This window comes from Saccopteryx bilineata, chromosome 4, assembly GCF_036850765.1.
Source record: "Saccopteryx bilineata isolate mSacBil1 chromosome 4, mSacBil1_pri_phased_curated, whole genome shotgun sequence".
Classification (NCBI taxonomy): Eukaryota; Metazoa; Chordata; class Mammalia; order Chiroptera; family Emballonuridae; genus Saccopteryx; species Saccopteryx bilineata.
In genome coordinates this window covers 296790069-296814469 of record NC_089493.1, presented here as the reverse complement: position 1 = coordinate 296814469, position 24401 = coordinate 296790069, and the positions used below count along the sequence as shown (strand labels likewise).

Below are 24401 nucleotides of genomic sequence, written 5' to 3'. Positions count from 1 at the left end.
GTTGTGTTCGTCTAGTTACTATGTATTTCAGTAGCCTCTCCCCTGGGGGCGGGGATGTGTCCGTCTTGCCTCTCCGTGCCTAGGTTTTCAGGCACTGATAATGAGTTGATGAAGGGAGAGGGTGTGGGTGTCTGCGGAGGACCTGGCTGTCTCCTCGGGCCTGCACCCCGTCCGCTGGTCCTCACCCAGTGAGCCTTCCGGTCCAGCAGGTGGCCCGTCCACCACCGGCTTCCTTGAATGGAGGGAGCCAGCATTTGGGCAAGAACCCTCTTGAGAACGGGCTATGTCTGCCCCTCCGGCTGGTTCTTGGAGCGGCCTGACTTTGGGGCTCTCTTGGGCCCCTGCAGCTGTTACCTGCCCATCTACGTGGCAGCCAAGCAGCACCCTGGGTGGTCCTTTTTCTATGGGGAACCCTGGCCTCGTGGCTCCTTTTGGCATCGAGGGGGACGGCTGCTATGGACAAGTCCTTGCGTGACGGACCACACGTTAGCGTCACAGGTGTGCCCTAACCCTCTGACACGCAGGAGAGCTCTTACACACTTTCTTCTCTGTGCAGAATTAAACACGCACTTGGTGCACAATTCAGCAAGGAAGGTCTAAGTTCCCCGCAATGCCCGGCTGTGAACAGTGTGGTATGTGTCCCTCTAGAGTGGTGTCTGTGTCTGCTGACCGTAAGGACATCAGCAGACGCTGACAAGAGTCCTTTGTGCAGTAATTTCATCCTCGTGCTAGGTCTGAGATCCCCCGCCCCCCAGGTGAGAAAACGGAGGTGCAGTGAGGTGAAGTCACTCGCCCGGACTCATGGTCTCAATGTAAAACACAAGCTAAGTTGAGGTGCAGACAGACCCACAGATAAATGTGTGCCAGGGCGAAAAGGTTTCTTTCTCATCCAGCTGTCCCTTGCTGACCAGAGGGGGACGGTGTCTTTGGGTGGGGAACTGCCTCTGTCTCCTTAAGTCATCCTGAAGCCTCTTCCTTCTGTCTTGTTGCTCTGCCGTCCCCCCCCCCCCCCCCGGGGTTGCGCCGGACCCATGGTCAGTTCTGGCTCGCTGGCAGACGATGTCCTCACAGCCTCAGGAGGGGACCAGAGGATTGGGGAGGGGGGAAGCAGGCTGGAATGGCATATCATCCTGCTGCTCGCTTCTCATGGGCTACGCTCGGTCACACGGCAAGCCCAGCAGGGTCCTCCCTCCCGATGGCTTGTGCGTCTGGTTAGAAAGGACTCAGTCCGTGTGGACTGTTAGAACAAAATATCCCATGTTGGAGAACTTGCAACAGAAATGTATTCCCGTGTGAGAGGTCGGGGAGCCCAAGATCCAGGGGCCAACCTGGTCACTTTCTAAAGGTGAGAAGGCCCTCTTCCCTTTTCACGGCTGTGTCCTAATATGTGTCACCGCTGAAGGTTAAGATCACACAGTAGGAACTCGGGGAGGGGCCTGTGTTCTCAGAGGAGAAGAGGACAGTGGTGGATTCTGGGGGCAGCCGGCGGTTCTGCCCCAGAGAGCTGGCACAGGACGGGGCCCTGGCTCTTTCTCAGCTCCTCCGCTGCGGCCTCTTGCAGGGGGTGGGGGGTGGAGGGGGAGCTGCTGCCCGGGCCCTGTCCCTCCGCCTGACCCCCACCGCCACGCCCACCAGGTGGACATCATGCAGATGTGTGTCCTGGAGCTGAAGGACAGAGTGGGCGGGCCTCTCTTCCACCTGGAGCACTACATCGAGGGCAAGTACATCAAGTACAACTCCAACTCGGGCTTCGTCCGGGACGAGAATGTGCGCCTGACGCCCCAGGTGAGGCCCTGTGGGGGGGCCCTGTGGGGGGGGTCTCACCCCAGAGGCCCTCACGCCCCACGGAGCATCGCAAAGGACGCCCTTCCCCCCCGGCCAGCTCGGGCAGCCGCCCTGCGGTCCCTGCCACACTGAAGGCTCCTTCCTTTGTCTTGTCCTCTGTAAATAGCTCCTCTCTGCAGAGGACCCCCCCCCCCCGTGGGCAGAGCTGGGGTGTCCGGGTCTGTCAGGGTGGTGGCCGGCTGGTGTCCACGCCACACAGCCTGGTCTCTTGTCCCCTTGTTCTTCTTGTCCCCCCTACAGGCTTTCAGCCACTTCACCTTTGAGCGTTCGGGCCACCAGCTGATCGTGGTGGACATCCAGGGTGTGGGCGACCTCTACACCGACCCGCAGATCCACACCGAGAAGGGCACCGACTTTGGAGATGGCAACTTAGGTGGGTGGGGGCCGCCGGGCCTGTTTCCACAGAGACACCCCCCCCCCCCCCACTGCTCCCTCACCTCCCAGCTCTTTCTACGCCCCGGGAAAAACAGGCGGTGCTGGTGCCGCACAGGGGCCTCGCTGCACAGGGGCCTCGCTACCGCTACTGGGTTGGCCGGAGGAGGTGGGACGTCGGACACGCCCCCTCCCCGCCCTGCCGCCCTCCCTTCCCCTCCCCCGCGTGGCCCACACGCTCGCGACACAGACGCCGCTGCTCCCTCCGCAGGTGTGCGGGGCATGGCGCTCTTCTTCTACTCCCACGCCTGCAACCAGATTTGCAAGAGCATGGGCCTCACTCCCTTCGACCTCTCGCCGAGGGAGCAGGATGCGGTGAATCAGAACACCAAGCTGCTGGTGGGTGCCCGCTGTGAGCCTGCCGGGATGGGCACAGGCCCGTCTGCTGCCCAGGGGCGGGCAAGCCGGCTTCCCGTGTGGGACAGAGGCCTAGGCCCGCGGGACTTTGTTGCAGAGCCACAGGGCTGGGCGTGTCTCTGTCCCGTCTCTGCCTCTCATCTCTCCCGACTCAATGCCCAAAGCCCTCGGAGTGTCCCCCGATAGACGACCTGGGGTCTGCTTGATTTGGGCCTGCTTGTTTATTTATTTATTTTGCATTTTTCTGAAGTGAGAAGCAGGGAGGCAGAGAGACAGACTCCCGCATGTGCCTGACCAGGATTCACCTGGCATGCCTACCAGGGGGCGATGCTTTGCCCATCTGGGACATTGCTCTGTTGCTCAGCAACTGAGCTCTTCTTAGCACCTAAGGTGTAGTCCGTGGAGCCATACTCAGTGCCCAGGCCAACTTTGCTCCAATGGAGCCTTGGCTGCAGGAGAGGAAGAGAGAGATAGAGAGAAAGGAGAGGGGGAAGGGTGGGGAAGCAGATGGGTGCTTCTCCTGTGTGCTCTGGCCAGGAATCGAACCCAGGACTTCCACATGCCAGGCCGATGCTCTACCACTGAGCCAACTGGCCAGGGCTGGGCCCACTTTTGACCAGAGTGAGGAGGCCAGGTGCATAAGAAGATCAGAAGACAGGCTGGTGTGTGGTGTGTGGGTTTACGTGTTTTTTATGTGCTGACAAATAGCTGGCCTAGATTTGGACGTGGTTCTCCAGGCACCTTGCTGTGTCCAGGATGTGACCACTCCACCTCCATCCACTACATGGACCCACACAAGAGAATGTGTGCAAAGGCCCGCTTGGGATTCTGAGCATGTGGTGACATGTGCCTCCCCAGCTCGGGGCCGGGAAGTGTGGTCAGCGCTCTGGGGAACGCCGGCATGCTGGCTCCTATCCCAGATTCCCCTTGGGGTTCATCCTCACTGGTGACATTTAGCTTTTCCGCCAGCCTCTAAGCAGGCGTGGCTAAGAGCCCAAGACCCCCGCGTTTGGGGTCACAGCCGGCACAGGAAGAGCCCCTCACTTCCCCCCGAGGATGCCTCTGAAATGTGAGTCTCCCTGTTCATTCTTCAGGAATCAGCCAAGACTATCTTGAGGGGGACAGAGGAAAAGTGTGGGAGCCCCTGCGTGAGGACCCTCTCGGGGAGCCGGCCCCGGCTGCGCCTCCGCCTGTCAGAGAACTCTGGAGACGAGAGCATGAGCGAGGGGACCTTCGACTCGCTCTCCCCCTCCCCGTCGTCGACCACGCCCCACAGTCAGAAACCGGACCACCTCCGTGAGTGCTGGCCTGGCTCCCGGTCCTGGTGATGGGAGGGGACAGGTGCCGGGTCTGCAGAGCTTACCTGGCTTTCACTTAATCTTTTTTTTTTTTTTTTTTTTTTTTTTCCGGAAGCTGGAAATGGGGAGAGACAGTCAGACAGACTCCCGCATGCGCCCGACTGGGATCTACCCGGCATGCCCACCTGGGGCAACGCTCTGCCCACCAGGGGGCGATGCTCTGCCCCTCCAGGGCGTCGCTCTGCCGTGACCAGAACCACTGTAGCGCCTGGGGCAGAGGCCAAGGAGCCATCCCCAGCGCCCGGGCCATTTTTGCTCCAATGGAGCCTTGGCTGCGGGAGGGGAAGAGAGAGACAGAGAGGAAGGAGAGGGGGAGGGGTGGAGAAGCAGATGGGCGCTCCTCCTATGTGCCCTGGCCGGGAATCGAACCCAAGTCCCCCGCACACCAGGCCGACACTCTACCGCTGAGCCAACCGGCCAGGGCCTCACTTAATCTTAGACAAATCAGACACACTCACCAATAAGATTCATGCTCTGGAGGGCTTTACGGGAGAGTTCTTTTCATGGACGTTCAGGGTGCGGGTCATCTGGATGCTGTAACAACACCTCGTGGTGTAGAAAACATTTTTCAGTGTGGTTTACAAAGCTAGCAAAGCTTGACACAATGCCACAAAGGAAAACTGTGTTCAAACCTCACTTATAAATGTGTAATACAGAAATTCTGAATAAGGTATTGACAAAAAGACTGGTCGAATTTTAAAGAAATGGTCTGCTGCCCTGCGTGGTTGGCTTAGTGGTAGAGCGTCAGCCTGGCATGTGGATGTCCAGTGTTTGATTCCTGGTCAGGGCACACAGGAGAAGCGCCCATCTGCTTTTCCACCCTTCTTCCTCCCTTTCTCTTTCTTTCTCTGTCTTTCTCTCTTTCTCTCCTGCATTCATGGCTCCATTGGTTCAAATGCATTGGCCCCAGTGCTGAGGATGGCTCCATGGAGCCTTGGCCTCAGGTGCTAAAAATAGCTCAGTTGCTGAACAACAGGACAGCAGCCCCAAATGGGCAGGGCATTGCCCCCTAGTGGGCTTGCCGAATGGATCTCCGATTGTGGTGCATGCAGGAGTCTGTCTCTGCCTCCCCTCCTCTCTCACTGAATTAAAAAAAAAAAAAGTCTGTCATAGTCAAATAAGGTTTTTACAGGAATCTCTGTGGCGTCCAACATTAGGAAATAGGTTAACACATATGAACAGGTCAAAGGAGAAAAACAATCGATATTTCTAAAGTTAGAGTGACAGTTTGCTGAGGGTGTGGACATGGGGTCCGCAGGGAAGAGGGGAAACAGGCTGCTGATGCCAAGGTTTTGTCCTAAAGAACGGAAAGGGTAGTGTGGCCCCCGCTGTTCAGCTGGAGGAGGCCCTGGCGGGGGTTTCAGTGTCACATGTTAAAGGAGCCCTTTCGACGTCTCCCCTGCAAGGCCTTGGGAACGGTCTGCAGCAGGAGTCCACAAGCTTGTTCTTAAGAGGCCGGAGTCCTCCCTGGCCGGTTGGCTCAGCGGTAGAGCGTCGGCCTAGCGTGCGGAGGACCCGGGTTCGATTCCCGGCCAGGGCACACAGGAGAAGCGCCCATTTGCTTCTCCACCCCTCCGCCGTGCCTTCCTCTCTGTCTCTCTCTTCCCCTCCCGCAGCCAAGGCTCCATTGTAGCAAAGATGGCCCGGGCGCTGGGGATGGCTCTGTGGCCTCTGCCCCAGGCGCTAGAATGGCTCTGGTTGCAACATGGCGACGCCCAGGATGGGCAGAGCATCGCCCCCTGGTGGGCAGAGCGTCACCCCTGGTGGGCGTGCCGGGTGGATCCCGGTCGGGCGCATGTGGGAGTCTGTCTGACTGTCTCTCCCTGTTTCCAGCTTCAGAAAAATGAAAAAAAAAAGGAAAAAAAAAAAAAAAAAAAGAGGCCGGAGTCCGTGTTTGAGGCTTTGTGGGCTGTGCGGTCTCTGCATTTGGAGTACGCAGCCGACGATGACGCCAGCAGGTGTGCCCGCTGTGCCAGTGCTCCTTTTGTGGGCGTTGAAGTTCGAATTTCGTATCATTTTCACATATCACAAGATATTATTGTTTTGATATTCTTCCCAAGCATTTTTAAATGTCATAACCATTCTTAAAAACCAGGTAAAAAAACCCCCAACAACCCACAGTAGACCAGCCAGGTTTGGCTCGCAGGAGGGAGCTGGGGGATCCCCAGGAAATGGTTGGTTTTGAAGCCATCTGGGGCTCCCCTACTTGGAGCTGCTTTCACCGGACCCCAGATGTACCACCCATGGCCTTCCTTCCTTCGCGGCTGCGCCCCGTGAGGGCCTGCCCACCGCGGGCCGCGCACGCGCGCTTCCAAACACGTGACCTAGACATTTCCCCCTAGGACCGCCCACCGCGGGCCGCGCACGCACGCTTCCAAACACGTGACCTAGACATTTCCCCCTAGGACCGCCCACCCTGGGCCGCGCACGTGTGCTTCCAAACATGTGACCCAGACATTTCCCCAGGACCGCCCATCGCGGGCTGCGCACGCGCACGTGCTTCCAAACACGTGACCCAGACATTTCCCTAGGACCGCCCATCGCGGGCCGCTCACGCGTGCTTCCAAACACGTGACCCAGACATTTCCCCAGGACCGCCCATCGCGGGCTGCGCACGCGTGCATCCAAACACGTGACCCAGACATTTCCCCAGGACCGCCCACCGCGGGCCGCGCACGCGTGCTTCCAAACACGTGACCCAGACATTTCCCCAGGACCGCCCATCGCGGGCCGTGCACATGCGTGCTTCCAAACACGTGACCCAGACATTTCCCCAGGACCGCCCCGTGGAGGCGCAGTGTTCCAGCCACCGGCTCAGGGTCCCCAGGCCTGCACGTGGCAGGCCTGGAGAAAGTTCTAGAGGAAGAGCTGTAGACCCGGGGTGTTTATTACTTTCTTCTCCCTCTTTTGCACCTTTCTTGAAATATTTACTTATTCATAATATAAATAAGTTCTTTTTTTAAAAAAAAACCAAAAAACTACTTACTGATTTTACAGAGAGAGGACGGGAGAGCAAGAAGTAATCGAGTCGTAGTTGCTTCGGTGGAGTTTGTTCATTGCTTGCTTGTCGTAGGTGCCTCGTCCAGGCGGGCGCAGGGTTTCGAACCGGCGACCTCAGCGTTCCAGGTCGACGCTCTATCCACCGCGCCGCCACGGGCCAAGCTCTTGAAAATTTTAAGATAAAACAAGGCTTGGTGGCATGGGCAGTCCGCTCCAGGCTGTAGGCCGGTCTTGTGAACGGCTCAGCACATCCTTATGTCTCTGTTTTCTTCCTGCCCAGATTGGCCTCTCTTCAGTGACCTCGATAACACGGCCTCTCGCGATCATGACCAGCTGGACAACCACCGGGTGAGTGACGGGGGGTGGAGGAGCAGGGCCTGGGCGAGGGGCGATGTGGGCTCTGTCCCAGTGGGAACTGGGGGTGAATGCTCAGGTGCAGACGTGGGCAGCCCAGGTCTGCTCTGGGCACTGCTCAGAGGGCACTGGGAGGGGCTGGGGGGTGCGGTGTTGTTTGGAACCAGCTGGGTCCATCCCACTTCCCGGAGTGGGGGGTCAGAAAAGAGGGAAAACCAAGTCAGCCACAATGTGACCTCGTCACTGCCCGGCTTGGCCCGGAGCTGCTTGGGCCACATGTGTGTAGCCAGCTGTGTTGTGGGGCGGGGCTGTGCTGGATTCCGAAGTGTCACCGCACGATCCGCTGGATGAGCTTAGGTTGGATAAATGGGACTGGTTCTCGCAGCCTCTGGGTGGCTCAGCGCAGGACACTGACTGCATTGCTCTTACATTCACGCAAATGTGTCGTGCTGTCAGATTTCAAGTCTGTAGCCGCCTGACCTGTGGTGGGGCAGTGGATAGAGCATCAACCTGGAACGCCGAGGTCGCTGGCTCAAAACCCTGGGCTTGCCCGGTCAAGGCACATATGAGAGTTGATGCTTCCTGCTCCTCCCCCTTCTCTCTCTCTCTCTCTCTCTCTCATCTGTAAAATGAATAAATAATTTTTAAAAATTGAAATTCATAGGAATTTTTAAAACAGGCTTTGCAGAAATGTCACACTCACCCGGACCACAGTGTACCCCCGCTCTGATGGCTTCCCTGGTTCAGGTTTACTCTGGACTGCTTTTCGGAGTTCTTGAGGGAAAGAAATAAAATAATGGCTGACAGGTGTGGAATTGTCACTGTGGGCAGACGCTGTCTTGAGGTAGCTTTTTAAAGTGCCTTTTATAATAAGTATTATTCTAGAATTAGAATGAGTTTTAGAGTTTCAGAATAGGTCATCTATTCTTCTTTTTTTTTTTAAACAAGTTACTTTTTTTAAAAAAAATCGTTTTTGGCCCTGGCCAGTTGACTCAGCGGTAGAGCGTCGGCCTGGCGTGCAGAAGTCCTGGGTTCGATTCCCGGCCAGGACACACAGGAGAGGCGCCCATCTGCTTCTCCACCCCTCCCCTTCTCCTTCCTCTCTGTCTCTCTCTTCCCCTCCCGCAGCCGAGGCTCCATTGGAGCAAAGATGGCCCGGGTGCTGGGGATGGCTCCTTGGCCTCTGCCTCAGGCGCTAGAGTGGCTCTGGTCACAACAGAGCGACTCCCCAGAGGGGCAGAGCATGGCCCCCTGGTGGGCAGAGCATCGCCCCCTGGTGGGCGTGCCGGGTGGATCCCGGTCGGGCGCATGCGGGAGTCTGTCTGACTGTCTCTCCCCGTTTCCAGCTTCAGAAAAATACTAAATAAATAAATAAATAAAAAATAAATAAAAAGTCGTTTTTAGAGTGTGTGTGTGTGTGTGGGGAGAGACAGAAAGAGAGAGAGAGAGAGAGAGAGAAAGGAGAGAGAAGCAGGGAGGAGCAGGAAGCCCAACTCCCATATGTGCCTTGACCGGGCAAGCCCAGGACTTTGAACCAGCAACCTCAACGTTCCAGGTTGACGCTTTATCCACTGTGCCACCACAGGTCAGGCGAGAGGAGGAGAATGTTAAGTGAGATGATGGGACAAAGGGGAGAAAGCAGATGGCTTGGATGTCCCGATGTCACCACCACCGGGTACTCAGAGGACCACTGAGACCCTTGGGCCGTCTTCTCTCCACAGGACTCTGAGAACAGTGGGGACAGCGGATACCCCAGCGAGAAGCGGAGTGAGCTGGATGACCCAGAGCCCCGAGAACATGTAAGGAACTCGGGACATGAGACCACAGTTTTCTGTTGTCTCGTCTGGGAGGGTCGAGAGGTCGGAGGGATGGGAGAGGGGTGGTCATGAGACCATGCTAAGTAAATTCCTAAATCAGATCATTTCAGTAAAAAGGTGAATGCGGGACAGGAGATGAAACGTGGTCAGGGGGACAGATATGTGTTGTGAGGTGCCCAGAATGGGGGGGAGGGGTCAGACACAAGATTGAAAGTGGCTAAGCAGAGAGGATGCTGGGTAATAGGCCAGACTCCTTCTGGTAGGGGTTGGGAGGGCCCAGCTCCCAGGCACAGGGTCCTGGGGGTCCCGGGGAGCACCGGGGGGGGGGGGGGGGACAGGTTTCTAAGGCACCTCCCACAGCATCCTGCCGAGGGTGGCCTCAGGCAATGTCACAAGTCATTGAAACGTTTGAGTCCCATACCAGGGTCTGAGCATCAGGACTTGTGTTCCTGGAGCCATCTGGTCTCAGCTTCGTGAGGGCAAATGAAGTCATGCTCTGGGAACCTGGGCTGTAGGGAGGAGTTGGCCCCGTTTCCTAGGGTCCCGTGCCCTCTCTGCTTGGCAGGAAGGGTCCCAGGGTCCCGTGCCCTCTCTGCTTGGCAGGAAGGGTCCCAGGGTCCCGTGCCCTCTCTGCTTGGCAGGAAGGGTCCCAGGGTCCCGTGCCCTCTCTGCTGGGCAGGAAGGGTCCCAGGGTCCCGTGCCCTCTCTGCTTGGCAGGAAGGGTCCCAGGGTCCCGTGCCCTCTCTGCTTGGCAGGAAGGGTCCTAGGGTCCCGTGCCCTCTCTGCTGGGCAGGAAGGGTCCCAGCGTCCCCTGGTGGGGGGGTCTGGCCGGTTCCTGGAGAGGAGGGTTCCCGGGAGGGCTGGCCCCGTCTCCCCAGACAGAGGTTCTTGGTCAGCCCAGTTCTTGGGAGGGAGAGCTGCTCTTTGGGTCACTCTCGTCTCTGTCTCCCTCAGGGCCCCTCGAATGGTAGCCGGAGGGACGACTCGGATGAAGACAGCCTGGGCAGCTCCGGACGGGTAATGCTCCCCGACGGACCTTGTCCTGGCCGCGTGCCTGCCTTCTCCCGGCTCTGTGTCTGTCTGTCTCCTCTCTCACGTCACGGCAGCCCACCCGGGCGCCCTCACGCGGCTCTCAAGGAAGAGTTTTGCAAGGGATGCCAACCCCCTTGGCAGATATCCATTTGAGCCCTTCTCTGGGTGGGGGTGGGGTGGGGGACCTTTGGGGAGGCCAGGATCATCCGCCCCGGAGGGGAGATCAGAACAGCCACAGCTCACGTGTTCAAGTCCAGCCCGTAGACAGGTGCCTGGTAGTCATTATCTTCCTTCTTACAACTCCCTGACGGAACGGGCTGGCAGTACTCACCCCCGTCCCACGGGTGGGAAAGTGGGGGTCTTAGGCCGCTCGCCCCAGGTTACCGGCTAGTACTCCCCACCAGCGTCTCAGGTGACCGTCACCCTCGCAGGTGTGGGAAGGACCGGCCCTTGGGAACGCTAGGCTCTTCTCTAGCTTGACTCTGAACCCCGCTTGAGCCTCACACCTTCCAATTCGCTAAGGCGAGTCTCTCTGCCACCTGCCAGTCCTCCCTCCTCCTGGGGCCGCGTCACCTCTGGCCAGCCTGCTTTCCCACGCTGTCCAGCATGCCCCCCCTGCCACGAGCCTTCCCTGGTCAGCCCAGCGGGCTTGCCCCCTGCTCACTCTAGAACACAGAGGACTCCCCACATACTTCTCGGTGGGGTCGGGGGCTCTGCATGGCACGGAGTAGGGTCATTCAACCGCCACACCGTCAGCCTTCTGAGCTGGGCCGCCCTGAGCGGGGAAGGATGTTGGGTGTGCACGCAGCTGCCTGGCTCTGTCCTGTGAGAACGAGTTTTTTATTTTAAGAGAGAGAGCAGGAGGAGGCAGGAAGGGAGAGAGAGATGAGAAGCATCAACTTGTAGTTGCTTCACTTTAATTGTTCATTGATTGGTTCTCATACCTTGCCTTGATAGGGGGGGGGCGCGCTCCAAACTAGCCAGTGACCCCTTGCTCAAGCCAATGACCTTGGGCTTCAAGCCATCATCTTTTGAGCTCAAGCCAGCAACCATGGGGTCACGTCTATGATCCCACGCTCAAGCCGGCGACCCCGTGTTCAAGCTGGTGAGCCTGCACTCAAGCCAGGGACCTCGGGGTTTGGAGCCTGGGACCTCAGTGTCCCAAGTTGATGCTCTATCCACTGTGCCACCACCGGTCAGGCCTGTGAGAACCTTCAACAGGAGTGTCCTTAGCTGGGGGACATTCCCGGCAGCGCCCAGTGGCCGTCCAGAGGAAAGCAGATGGATTTTCTGCGAGGTCTGAAGTCCGGCTCTCTGCTGCCTGTGTGGAGAGCTAGCAACTCAGGGTTGAACCTCCTCAGCTTCCCCCAGATTTGTAAGTGAGGGGGACACAGGGACACATCTCTGAACTGCTGTGGTCCGTCCTGCCGGCCTTTGTGTCCCGTGGCTGGCCTGGTCCCCTCAGCGCCCCGAGCGGACAGACTTGAGCAGCAGGAAGCGGAGCTGTGTCTGTGCAAGAACGCACGACCCCGTGAGGGGTTCACTTTCCACCTTCCCAGCCGGACGTGTGTCGTAGGGGCCGGCGGTGGCTGGTGACCCCGTGTCCACCCCCACCCCGGCCTCTGGCCTCTCCGGCCTGGACAGCTGTCCCGCCCGGTGTCTCCCCCTCAGGTGTGTGTGGAGAAGTGGCATCTGCGGAACGCCTCCCGCCTGCACTTGCCGAGGGCTTCGGCCGTGGCCCTGGAGCGGCAATGGCTTAATGCTCTGGACCCTGAACAGAAAATCGGGAAGTCCGTTCTGGGGAAGGTACCGGTGCCACCTGCTTCGGAGCCCTCTCCGCACTAACTCGGCTCTCGCCTCCGCTCTGAGCTTCCTCCTGCAGGCCGGCTGGGGCCCCCCCAGGGTACGGCTGCTTGGCGGCCCGGCTTCGGCCTCCCAGACCGCCCGGCCGACACCCGCCTGGTCTGTGCGGCAGGTTCACCTGGCGATGGTGCGCTACCACGAGGGCGGGCGCTTCTGCGAGAAGGACGAGGAGTGGGACCGCGAGTCGGCCGTCTTCCACCTGGAACACGCGGCCGGCCTGGGCGAGCTGGAGGCCATCGTGGGCCTGGGGCTCATGTACTCGCAGCTGCCCCACCACATCCTGGCCGACGTCTCCCTGAAGGTGAGAGGGGCTGGGACCCAGCCTGGTGGGTGGCCTTTGTCACCCACACACACACACACACACACGCCGCCCCCACTCCGGATCCTGGGGGTCTCTGCGCGCCACAGACAGTTCCACTCACCGGGGAGGGGCCAGGCACCTCGATGGTGGTTGAAGCTGGTAGACCCGGTCTCCACCCGTGGGGACGGTGTGGAGGGTGACAGGCCCGTTAGTGTGTGATGATGTTTATATGAAATGTCCAGAACAGGACATTTTTCTAGCAACAGATGGTCGATGAGTCGTTGCCCAGGGCTGGGTAGGATGGAGCCAGGTGGAGGTGACCGTTCAGGGGTGTGGTGTTTTGGTCGTCTGAAATTGTTATGGTGACAGCGGCATCTGGTGTGATTAGACTAAAAACCATTGAATGGGACCCTTCCGTGGATGTATCACATGGTGCGTGAATTCTGTCTCAATAAAGCTGCTAAAAAATTTTTTAAAAAGAGCTGAAACAGCTGTGTTGGAGGCCAGATGATGTGTCTCTTTGGGAGAATCGGAGAACCAGTTTCTCCTTCTGCCTCCTGACGGGAACCCCAGGAGCTCCGTGCAGCAGAGGGGCTATAGCCCTGCTCTGTCTCAGGACAGGCACTTCCCGGGCAGCCCCAGCCCGGAGCGCTCAGAACAATTCCAGACGTGGGGACAAGACTGACCAGTGGGATGCTGGCAGCCCCTCAGTGCAAACCTCATTCCCTTTCCTGTCCCCCTCTCTGATGGCTGCTGACAGGGGACAGACGAAAACAAGACCAAAGGGTTTGATTACTTACTGAAAGCTGCGGAAGCCGGTGACCGGCAGTCCATGATCCTGGTGGCACGAGCTTTTGACACTGGCCAGAACCTCAGCCCAGACAGGTAACTAATTGTGGCCGCTGCTCAGGTGGATGGAGCCGGTGGGACCCGGCGGTGGGGGCTGCAGGTGGGAGCTTCCCTGGTAGGCTGCAGGTGGGAGCTTCCCTTCCATTAATCAGTACAGACCCAGGTTCCAGGCATGGCTCCCCACGGAGTTCCAGACCGACGAGATCATCATGAGCAAGTTATTCGACCTCCCCGGCCTCAGTTTCTTGATTGTGTCAAAATGGGAATAATTATAGAACCTGCATCCTAGTGTTGTTGAGTGAGGGTTGACGAGGATGCTGCCTATAATTCTCACTGTGCCGGGCACATAAAACACAAGATGCAGGGTGACCGGCCTGACCGCTGGTGGCGCAGTGGACAGGGTGTTCGCCTGGGACACGGAGGTTCCAGGTTCCAAACCCTGAGGTCACTGGCTTGCCTGGAGCCCCCTTGTCAGGGCACATACGAGAAACAATCAATGAACAGGCAAAGTGATGCAACTATAAGTTGATGCTTCTCATCTCTCTCCCTTGTCTTTCAAAAGGGAGGGAGGGAGGAAGAGAAGGAAGGAAGGAAGGAAGGAAGGAAGGACGGAAGGAAGGAAGGAAGGAAGGAAGGAAGGAGGGACGGAGGGAGGGAGGGAGGGAGGGAGGGAGGGAGAGAGGGAAGGAAGGGAGGGAGGGAGAGAGGGAAGGAAGGGAGGGAGGGAGGGAGACAATGTGGCCACCTTAGCCTCTAGTGGTTGTCTCTAGATGTTAGGGTTATAGGGGGTGAGCATTTATTCTTCCTACTTTTTTGTTGTTTTTCACTCCTGAGAGGGAGGGTCAGGAAGGAAGGAAGCAAGCTCCGGGGTGACTTCAGGCTGAGTGTGACTTTTCCAGAGCGGCTCCGAGGCTTCTGAGGGCCAGGACTCTGCACTCAGCTCCCTCTGTCACCGCTCAGGCTGAGTTTCCAGACTGGTTTTCGCAGTGGGAAGGAGGGGAGGACGGCCCGGCTGCATCTCATCCCCTCGGCTCGGCTGGTGGGAGTCTCAGACGCACAAGCTGAGCCGGATGGTAGTTGGGGGAATTGAACTTGTGATGGGACCCATTGCCGGCCCTCTGTGGCTCCCCTTGGCTCTCAGCTACCCCTGCTGACCTCAGGAGCCTGTGTCATTCTGGAAGGGAACAGAGTGAGCAAACTCATTGCAACCTGCAGGTTTGGAGCAGCCTCCTCCTTTTTTTTTTATATTTGTCTGAAGTGAGAAGTGGGGAGGCAGAGTGACAGACTCCACATGCGCCTGACCGGGATCCACCCGGCATGCCCACCAGGGGGCGATGCTCTGCCCATCTGGGGCGTCGCTCTGTTGCAGCCAGAGCCACTCTAGCGCCTGAGGCAGAGGCCATGAAGCCATCCTCAGCGCCCGGGCCAACTTTGCTCCAATGAAGCCTTGGCTGCGGGAGGGGAAGAGAGAGACAGAGAGGAAGGAGAGGGGGAGGGGTGGAGAAGCAGATGGGCGCTTCTCCTGTGTGCCCTGGCCGGGAATCGAACCCGGGACTTCCACATGCCGGGCTGACGCTCTACCACTGAGTCAACCGGCCAGGGCTGCCTTCTTCTTCTTCTTCGGTACAAGGTTTTATCTCCCTCTCACTGGGTTTAGAAGGAAAGTCAGGGTCGTGGCTCTTATCATACTAAGCTCTCAGGGTCTAAAACAGTGGTAGTCAACCCGGTCCCTCCCGCCCACTAGGGGGCATTCCAGCTTTCATGGTGGGCGGTAGCGGAGCAACCAAAGTATAAATAAAAAGACAGATTTAACTAGAGTAAGTTGTTTTATAAAGATTTATTCTGCCAAACTTAGCGAAAATCCGACATAAAGTACTTGGTAAGTAATTATTATTATATGCTTTAACTTGCTGTCACTCTGCCTTATAAATTTTATAAAGTAAAGCTACTTCCCTACTTTATAAATCACCATGACTGTGGAACCGGTGGGCAGTTAGAAAATGTTACTACTAACAGATACAAAAGTGGGCGGTATGTATAAAAAGGTTGACTACCCCTGGTCTAGAACCTCTAGATACCTGACCCGCTGCCTGTATTACATCCTGTGCAAAAATGTATCAGACACCCACAGTATCAGTCCCTTATATTTGAACCAGTCTTTGACACGGGTGATTTTATTTCACTGAGAACAGGAATCAGGCCTGTGCATGTCTGCAGCCCCGGGGCGTGAGGCAGGGCCCGGCTCAGTCATTCTGTGAATGCCACCTCTCCGTGGCAGACAGAGCACGGATGTTTGGCCCCATTTTCTGGATGAGTGACCCGTAGTTCTGAGAAGTGAAGGGACTCGACCGTGGGGTGAGCACCTACCAATCTTCACTGTGCGTCTTCATGCCCTTTGTCCACGTTTCCTTTGACATGATCGTTTTTTGTTTTTTGTTTGTTTTTGATTTGTGAGGATTTTTCATATATTAATGCTATTAACTGTTTGGCATAGGGGTTGGCTTAAAATTTTCTTTTTCAGCCCTGGCTGGTTGGTTCAGTGGTAGAGCATCAGTCCCGGGCTCAATTCCCAGTCAGGGCACACACGAGAAGCAACCCTCTGCTTCTCCACCCTTCCCCCATCCCCTTCTCTCTCTCTCTCTCTCTCTCTCTCTCTCTCCCTCTCTCTCTCTCTCTCTCTCTCTCTCTCTCCTCCTCCTGCAGCTATGGCTTGGTTGGGGCGAGTTGGCCCCGAGTGCTATGGATGGCTCCATGGCCTCACCTCAGGTGCTAAAATAGCTTGGTTGCCAAGCAACGGAGCAATGGACCCAGTTGGGCAGAGCATTGCCCAAGTAGGGGGCTTACTGGGCGGATCTTGGTTGGGGCACATGCAAAAGTCTGTTTCTCTGCCTCCCCACTTGAGAAGAAAAAAGTTTCTTTTTCAATAGCTTAGTTGTGAGCATGGCCCCAGATGGGGGTTGCCGGGTGGATCCCGTGGGAGTCTATTTATCTCCCCTCCTCTCACTTGGAAAAGAAAAACAAATTTTTCCAGAGATAATTAGCATAAATGAGAGGGGCCAGGGGACGGCATGTGTGCCCCTCAGTGACCATTATTTACTGGATGGGGGGGATATGTCGATGTTTGATTTTTTTTTTTTTTCATTTTTCTGAAGCTGGAAACAGGGAGAGACAGTCAGACAGACTCCCGCATGCGCCCGACCGGGATCCACCCGGCACGCCCACCAGGGGCGATGCTCTGCCCACCAGGGGCGATGCTCTGCCCACCAGGGGGCGATGCTCTGCCCATCCTGGGCGTCGCCATGTTGCAACCAGAGCCACTCTAGCGCCTGAGGCAGAGGCCAAGGAGCCATCCCCAGCGCCCGGGCCATCTTTGCTCCAGTGGAGCCTTGGCTGCGGGAGGGGAAGAGAGAGACAGAGAGGAAGGAGAGGGGGAGGGGTGGAGAAGCAAATGGGCGCTTCTCCTGTGTGCCCTGGCCGGGAATCGAACCCGGGTCCTCCGCACGCTAGGCCGACGCTCTACTGCTGAGCCAACCGGCCAGGGCTTCGATGTTTGATATTTATGTAGTTAAATCTGTCCAAGTTTTTCGTTTAATAGCTTCTACTCTAGTCATTTTCTTATTCTTCTTCCTTGTTCCAAGCAGTTCCAGCCTCTCCCAATCTGGGAGCACTCATTCCTTAAGGGCCATTCCGGGTAAGGCAGGACTCATATTGGCCCCAACATGTACTTTTAGTGGTCTCCACCTTCTCAGATAAAACCCCCCCTTAGGGGAAGGAGAAGTCGTTGGAAGTTCTAAAACGAGGCAGGCACCCTGCCCACTGAGTGTGGTTGGGTAGGTGTGGGTGTGGTTCAGGCCCTTCTTTCGCCTCTTCCCTGTTTCTGTCCTTTCAGGGAAGTTCTGCACGGGCCTGCGAGACCAGGGAGGGTGAGAGGTGAGGGTGTGAAACCAGTTTAGTGGCCTCCAGGCAAATGTGGAAACCTGTGTTAGGTGTGTCACCAGTAATTCTCGGAAGATTTCCCCTTTCTCTACCAGGAAGTGGAGGGAAGGTCCACGTGCGGACCCTCGGTTGGTTCCTGCCTTCCCGAGTTTTCGTGCTGGTCAGGGAAAGTGTAACCAACAATGAATTACAGGCCCGGCTCAGTGGTAGAGTGTCGGTCCAGTGTGGAAGTCCCCAGTTTGATTCCCAGTCAGGGCACACAGGAGAAGCGCCCATCTGCTTCTCCACCCCTCCCCTTCTCGCTTCTCTTTCTCTCTCTCTCTTCCCCTCCTGCAGCCATGGCTCTGTTGATTGGAGCAACTTGGCCCTGAATGCTGAGGATGGTTCCATGGCCTCTGCCTCAGGTGCTAAGAAGAGCTCAGTTGCTGAGCAACAGAGCAACACCCCTGATGGGCAGAGCATCGCCCCCTAGTGGGCTTTGTCAGGTGGTTCCTGGTCGGGGTGCATGCGGGAGTCTGTCTCTGCCTCCCCACCTCTTACTGAATTAAAAAAAAAAAGAATTACAGATCAAAGCAATTGTGCTTGGGAACAGCCCTCTGCAGAGGGGTCACATGAGCTGAGGTTGCAGGGATGAGGAGCAGGTGTGGAAAGGGGGAGAGGACATTATCCCAAAGCAGACAGAGCAGCTTGGCGAAGGCCAAGGTGCAGACAGAAGTGGGCTCGTCTGGGAACAGAAGGCCTGACGTGGGCAGAGGTTGTCAGGAGCCAAGCCTAGGGGCCAAACTAGGTCAGGTAGAGCCTTGGCTGGGAGGACAGCAAGGTGTCAGAGCCGGTTTTTTTCTTTTTTTTCCCTGTATTTTTCTGAAATGAGAAGTAGGGAGCCAGAGAGACTCCCACATGTGCCCGACTGGGATCCACCCGGCATGCCCACCAGGGGGCAATGCTCTGCCCATCTGGGGCATCGCTCTGTTGCAACCAGAGTCATTCTAGCGCCTGAGGCAGAGGCCATAGAGCCATCCTCAGCGCCTGGACCAACTTTGCTCCAGTGGAGCCTTGGCTGTGGGAGGAGAAGAGAGAGACAGAGAGGAAGGAGAGGGGGAAGGATGGAGAAGCAGATGGGCGCTTCTCCTGTGTGCCCTGGCCGGGAATCGAACCTGGGACTTCCACATGCTGGGCCGACGCTCTACTGCTGAGCCAACTGGCCAGCGACAGAGCTGTTCTTTTTTTTTCCTGGAATGTTTCATAAAACCCCCAGACCTTATCTCGTCTCTCTTCCGTCTTCCCTGACGTGCTGTGAATACTCCCGTGCCCGGCAGTGCCATCAGTACACCACAGAGAAAGAGCCCGCCGCCCCGCCTTGTGTGTTGAGATTCGGTGGGAACCTGTGTTTGCCCTTGGTGGGTCGGCTGTTCCCAGGCCACAGCAGGAGGGAGTACCCAGGCTAGGGGGGCAGAGCCAGAGGGGGACCCCGCTCCTCCCAGGGGACCCTGCATCCTGCCAGAGGGGGAGCTGGAGCTGGCTGCCCAGGCCTAAGATGAGGTGCCCCCCCCATGACTGTTCCCTCAGATGGTTCCAGAGACCTTGGCCAAGGGGCCCCACTCAACTCTCTTTCCTTGGGTCCTAAGGCAGGTTGACTGGGCTCAGTCATGGCCACTGCTGATGCTGGCCCACGGGGTGATTGATATCTTACTCAAACTGGGGAACCCCTCCTGTCCCTCACAAGGCTCCACCTCCGCGGTTGGAAAATTGTTGCAATAGACCCGTTTTGTGGGGGAGAGCTAGAGACCGCTATCGCAGCGAACGTGTGAATCTCGGGTGTGAACGATGCCCCTCAGAGCCGCTGGCATCAGGCGCCGTGGGTCATGGCTTCATGGTTGGTGGGCCCCTTGGGGTCCCTCCTGATGGGCCTTCTCCCTCCTGTCTGGTTGTCACGGTAACCCCCCTCTGTTTCTCTCCCCCCCCCCCCCCCGCGAAGGTCTGGTTGTCACGGTAACCCCCCTCTGTTTCTCTCTCTCTCTCTCTCTCTCCCCCTCTCTCCCCCCCCGCGAAGGTCTGGTTGTCACGGTAACCCCCCTCTGTTTCTCTCTCTCTCTCTCTCTCTCTCTCACTCACTCTCTCTCCCCGCGAAGGTCCCGGGACTGGCCGGAGGCTCTGCACTGGTACCACACGGCCCTGGAGACCACCGACTGTGATGAGGGCGGGCAGTATGACGGCATGCAGGACGAGCCCCGCTATGCGCTGCTGGCCAGGGAGGCTGAGATGCTGTTGGCAGGCGGCTGCGGGCTGGACAAGGATGCGCAGCGAGCAGGTAGGGCCTGCCCGGCCAGCCCCTGCGGCAGGAGAGGGCTGGACAGGGAGGGAGGTCCTTCCAGTGCCACTGAGAATCACAGAAGGACGCAAGGCGGGGTCTCCTCTGTCAGTCCTGGCGGGAGGAGGAGTCGCATGGGCCCTTTCTTATTGCCAGGCTGATACCCATGTTGTCCTGTAGTTGTTCATTGATTGCTTTCTCATGTGTGCCTTCACCAGGGGGCTACAGCATATCCAGTGACCCCTTGCTAAAGCCAGTGACCTTGGGCTCAAGCCAGAGACCTCAGAGTTTTGAACCTGGGTCCTCTGCATCCCAGTCCAACGCTGTATCCACTGTGCCACCACTTGGTCAAGCTGGGTTTTTGTTGTTGTTGTTTTAAACAATTAAAGCCTGACCTGTGGTGGTGCAGTGGATAAAGCGTTGACCTGGAACACTGAGGTTGCCAGTTCGAAACCCCGAGATTGCCTGGTCAGGGCACCTACGGGAGTTGATGCTTCCTGTTCCTCCCCCTTCCTTTCTCTCTCTCTCTCTCTCTCTCTCTCTCTCTCCTCTCTAAAATGAATAAATGATATCTTTTTAAAAAAATAACAAAAAATATTGAGTTGACATTGTCATAACCTAAAATGTACCATTTTAAAATGTACACGTTGAGTGGTATTTATTTAGTATCTTCATGATGTGGTGCGTCCATCACTACTGTCTAATTCCAGAATATTTCCACCATGTCAAACAAGAAAACCAGTCCCTGTTAGCATGACTTTCTCTACCCCCCTCCCCTGGCACCCCATTCCTGGAAACCCCTAACCTACTTTTTCTCTTTGTGGACTCGCCTGCTCTGGACATTTCCTACAGGTGGATCGTACAACACCTGGCCTTTGTGTCTGCCTCTTTCACAGAGCATAATACTTTCCAGGTTCATCCATGTTGTGAAAATTTCTTTTTTTTTTTTTAATTGCCAAACAATATTTCATTGTATAGATACACCGCATTCTGTTTATCCATTCAGTTGAGGCATGCATTAGATGTCTTCTTTTCTGTTACTTTTAATAAACGTACTGAACTCCTCATTTCACAGGTAGAGGATGAGGCTAAGTTTAAAAGTTTTTTCTCTAAGGCTGTATTTAAAAAAAAAAAAATAAGGAAATAATACAGTTCTAGAATGCCATAGTTGACATATCTAAATCCCCAAAGCTCTGCACATCAAGTGTTTTTGTTCGTCTGGTGCAAATTTATTTGGTGGCCAAACGCGTGCAGAACTGATCTGTTGACTGTTTATCATCTTTCTTTCTTCCACCTTCAGACATGCCCCCAAATAGCCCGATTCTCATTGGCTCACATGGATTCACCGCCAGCCAATCCCAGTGCTCATTGAGAGGGTCCCCTCTGATTGGCCAGAGCTCCACCCAGAGCCTGCGGAGAAACGGGGCGGGACTGGTCGTTTGGATGCTGTGCCCCGGGAGGTTGGGGGACCCTGGGCTGGCAGAGGCACCAGGTGGTTCAGCTGTGTGTGGCCCGCTCTGCTGTCTTGCAGGTGACTTGTACACCCAGGCAGCCGAGGTGGCGATGGAAGCCATGAAGGGCCGGCTGGCCAACCAGTACTACCAGAAGGCGGAGGCGGCCTGGGCCCAGATGGAGGAGTGACCTGCTGGGGAGGCGCTCTCTGCCGGCCAGTCCTGAGCAGAAGGGCAGTGGAGCAAGAAGGACCTCCTGACTTGTTTAGGGGTTGTTTTTGGGGGAAAGGGGTATGGATTTTTAGTGTGTTGTAAATCAACTTTTGTATATCCTTTTTTGTTGTTTTTGAGAGAGAGACAGACAGGAAGGGAGAGAAATGAGAAGCATCAACTCGTAGTTGCAGCACCTTCGGTGTTCATTGATTGCTTCTTATACATGCATTGACGGGGCTGGGGGTGGGTCTCCAGCTGAGCCTGTGACCCCTTGCTCAAGCCAGCCACCTTTGGGCTCAAGCCAGCGACCCCGTGCTCAAGCCTGTGACTTCGAGGGATTTGAACCGGATTCCTCAGCAGCCCAGGTTGATCAAGCTTGTATGTCTGTTTTGTTTTTTTTTTAGATGAGAGGAGGGAAGACAGGCCGACTCCTTAATTGGGATCCTCGGCAACCCCATCTGGGCCAATGTTCAGATCAGCTGAGCTATTTTTAGCATCTGAGGCTATTGCGCTCCTATGGAGCTATTCTCAGAACCTGGGGCCACAACTCGAACCAGTCGAGCCACTGGCTGCGGGAGGGGAAGAGAGAGAGAGAGAGAGAGAAAGGAGGGAAGGATGGAGAAGCAGATGGGCGCTTCTCCTGTGTGCCCTGACCGGGGATTGAACCTGGGACGTCCACACGCCAGGGGCCGATGCTCTATCCACTGAGCCAACCGGCCAGGGCTGTATGTCATTGTTTGACTCTTGAAAAATGTCTTTGCTCTCAGCAGAGATACTGTAGCTGTCCCCTCTGGCAGTATTTTGGGGGCGTGGGGATTGGAAAAACAGCCTAATGAACCAGCATATCCTTTTGAGGTTCTTTTTTATGGTTTTGTTTTGTTTTTGTTGTGAGATGGAAGAAAGTGCTTTTCAGTCTTGGGAAATGTTAGGGCTTTGCTCACCGGCGCTGTCAGGCTGGCTGCGGTCTCAGGCACCCACCGGGCCTGTGTTCCCTGAGTGAGGTGGGGAATGCACCGCTGCTGCGTAGGAACTCCATGGAGTTATGTGTTGTCATGGCGTTGTGCAAACAGAGCCTCCCTTCTCAGCATTTGGGAGCGTGCACGGCCTCTGTCCCATGCATGTGAGACGGTACCACACCCTGCTGCTCCACCTTCTGCCGTGGGGGTGGGCCCGGACACTGACTGTCTTTTCATCTGTCGGTTTTAATTTCCTTCCCTAAACGCAGCTGACTTCCTGTACTACAGCCAGATTCCGTTTTTTTAAGTGGGCTTTGGAGATAGGCGTGGTGTCTGCATGCACACGCTGACCGCCTCTGGTAGCTCGCCAGCTGCTGTGGAGGTGGGTGTGCCTCCAGACTCTCACGCGGAAGGACAGTGGCTTGGCCTGGGGAAGCCCTTCCTGCAAGCAGATGTGGCCTCTGCCTCTAGGGGCAGCATCCCACAGCGTGACTCGAGGACCCTTTGGACAGGGTTCCGTCCTGTTTTCTCAGCATCTGCTGTCCAGCCCTTCTCCTGGACAGGTTCTGCTTGAAGCTAGACGGGTGCACGTCTCATTCAGAGCAGGGCGCTTGCAGCGGCGGCCCCTTGAAGTTTAACCACATCGGAGACGGAGGGGGTGAGAACGGACTGGAGACGCTCATTCTCGTCATTTCCGCACTACCAGGCTTGTGGCTGACGGGGACGCAACGAGCTTTTCCTTGCGAGGGGGTTCCGTTCGTATCTGTAGGATTACAGTGGGTCGTTCAGAGAGCAAAGAAAACAAGACTGCTTCTTCGATCGACCCCAGGAGATGGAGGAGCTCCTCTCCTTTGTTTAAAAATCAGAAGCGAAAGTAGACCATTCTCATTTGCTCATTGAAGGAGGTCCTTGCTGTGGAGCCGTGGACCTGTGCGAGCGTTCGGTTCCAAAGTCGTGCGTGTGAACTAAAGGAAAAAGAATCAAGCAGCGCTAACGTCACCCTCGAGAAGCGCTATCCAGGCTCTACCTGTAAATACTTGACGGGATGCCTTACTCATCTATGGACTCAGCACAGCCAGTTTCCTTTAGACGCTGGAGCCGATCGCTTTTTCCATCTGTGGCAGATGAAGTGGGTATTTTTGTTTCAAACCAGTGCATATAGTTAAACTGCGTATGTTCAATGTAAGCAACAAGCAACTTTATTGTTATTATTTACCTCTTCATTAAAAATTTTTTTTTCTTAAGTGAGAAACGGGAAGAGGGGGGCAAAGAGACAGACTCCTACATGCACCCCAACTGGGATCCACCCAGAAAGCCCACTGCCCTGGTCGGCAAACCGCGGATCGCGAGTTACAGGTGGCTCTTTGGCCCCTGGAGTGTGGCTCTTCGACAAAATACCATGTGTGGGCGCTACCTTGATAAGGAATGTACCTACCTATATAGTTTAAGTTTAAAAAAATTTGGCTCTCAAAAGAAATTTCAGTTGTTATACTGTTGATATTTGACTCTGTTGACTAATGGGTTTGCCAACCAAGGTACTAGGGGGTGACGCTCTGCCCGCCTGGGGCCATGATGTTGTTGCTTGGCAACCGAGCTATTTTTAGCACCTGAGGTGGAAGCCATGGAGTCATCCTCAGTGTCAGGGGCCAACTCACTCCAATCAAGCCATGGCTACAGGAGGGGAGGAGAAGAGAGACCGAGAGAGAGAGAAGTGGAGAAGCAGATGGGCACTTCTGTGTACTCTGACCAGGAACTGAACCCAGGACTTCCACACGCTGGGCCGACACTCTACCACTGAGCCAACCAGCCAGGGCTCTTACCTCTTCAAAGTACTCAAGCCTCATATAATTCAAGCTTGCTTTTTGTAATTAATTCAGCCAGTCTCTTCTGTTTCTGAGACTCTGTTACACAAATCATTTGTTCCCCGAACACCTGTCTCATTTCTGAGTTATGCACACTACTTTTCTTTAATGCGGAGACTGGCAAACCTTTTTGTAAAGGGCCAGATAGTAAATGTTGGAGGCTGCGTGGGTCCGTCCGGGCTCTGCAGAGGCTCATCCTCGCTGTGGCAGAGCAGAAGCAGCCGTGGACAAAATACCTGAATGAATGGGCGTGGCTGGTGTTTCCAATAAAACTTTTATCACAAATGCAGGTGGCCGGCCTGGGTGGTTGTTTCACAACCCCTGCTTGGATCCTCGACAGCGAGCTATGGTATTAAGCTCTGGGCGTGGCCCATCTCAATTTTCCAGCCCCGGCTGGCCTCCAACACACAGCGGTGTGGCACAGGGTAGGCGCTTGGTCAATGCAGGCAGATGGAGAGGCAGCCCTG

The 24401-nt window shown here is 56.1% G+C and overlaps 1 protein-coding gene across 2 annotated transcripts in view; it reads left to right on the top strand.

Annotated features, from left to right (window-relative positions):
* Positions 1 to 24221, top strand: part of EEF2K (eukaryotic elongation factor 2 kinase) — a 55636-nt gene extending 31415 nt beyond the window's left edge. The window contains exons 7-18 of one of the 2 annotated variants that reach the window (XM_066275895.1): positions 1636 to 1785; positions 2086 to 2218; positions 2489 to 2616; positions 3729 to 3930; positions 7273 to 7340; positions 9068 to 9145; positions 10118 to 10180; positions 11867 to 12001; positions 12171 to 12359; positions 13120 to 13244; positions 19274 to 19452; positions 20984 to 24221. In XM_066275895.1, the coding sequence (XP_066131992.1) occupies positions 1636 to 1785; positions 2086 to 2218; positions 2489 to 2616; positions 3729 to 3930; positions 7273 to 7340; positions 9068 to 9145; positions 10118 to 10180; positions 11867 to 12001; positions 12171 to 12359; positions 13120 to 13244; positions 19274 to 19452; positions 20984 to 21093 (1560 nt within the window). In that variant the 3' untranslated portion in view covers positions 21094 to 24221. The remainder of the gene's footprint in view (positions 1 to 1635; positions 1786 to 2085; positions 2219 to 2488; positions 2617 to 3728; positions 3931 to 7272; positions 7341 to 9067; positions 9146 to 10117; positions 10181 to 11866; positions 12002 to 12170; positions 12360 to 13119; positions 13245 to 19273; positions 19453 to 20983) is intronic. The other variant, XM_066275896.1, reaches the window with a different exon arrangement.
* Positions 24222 to 24401: the final 180 nt, after the last annotated feature.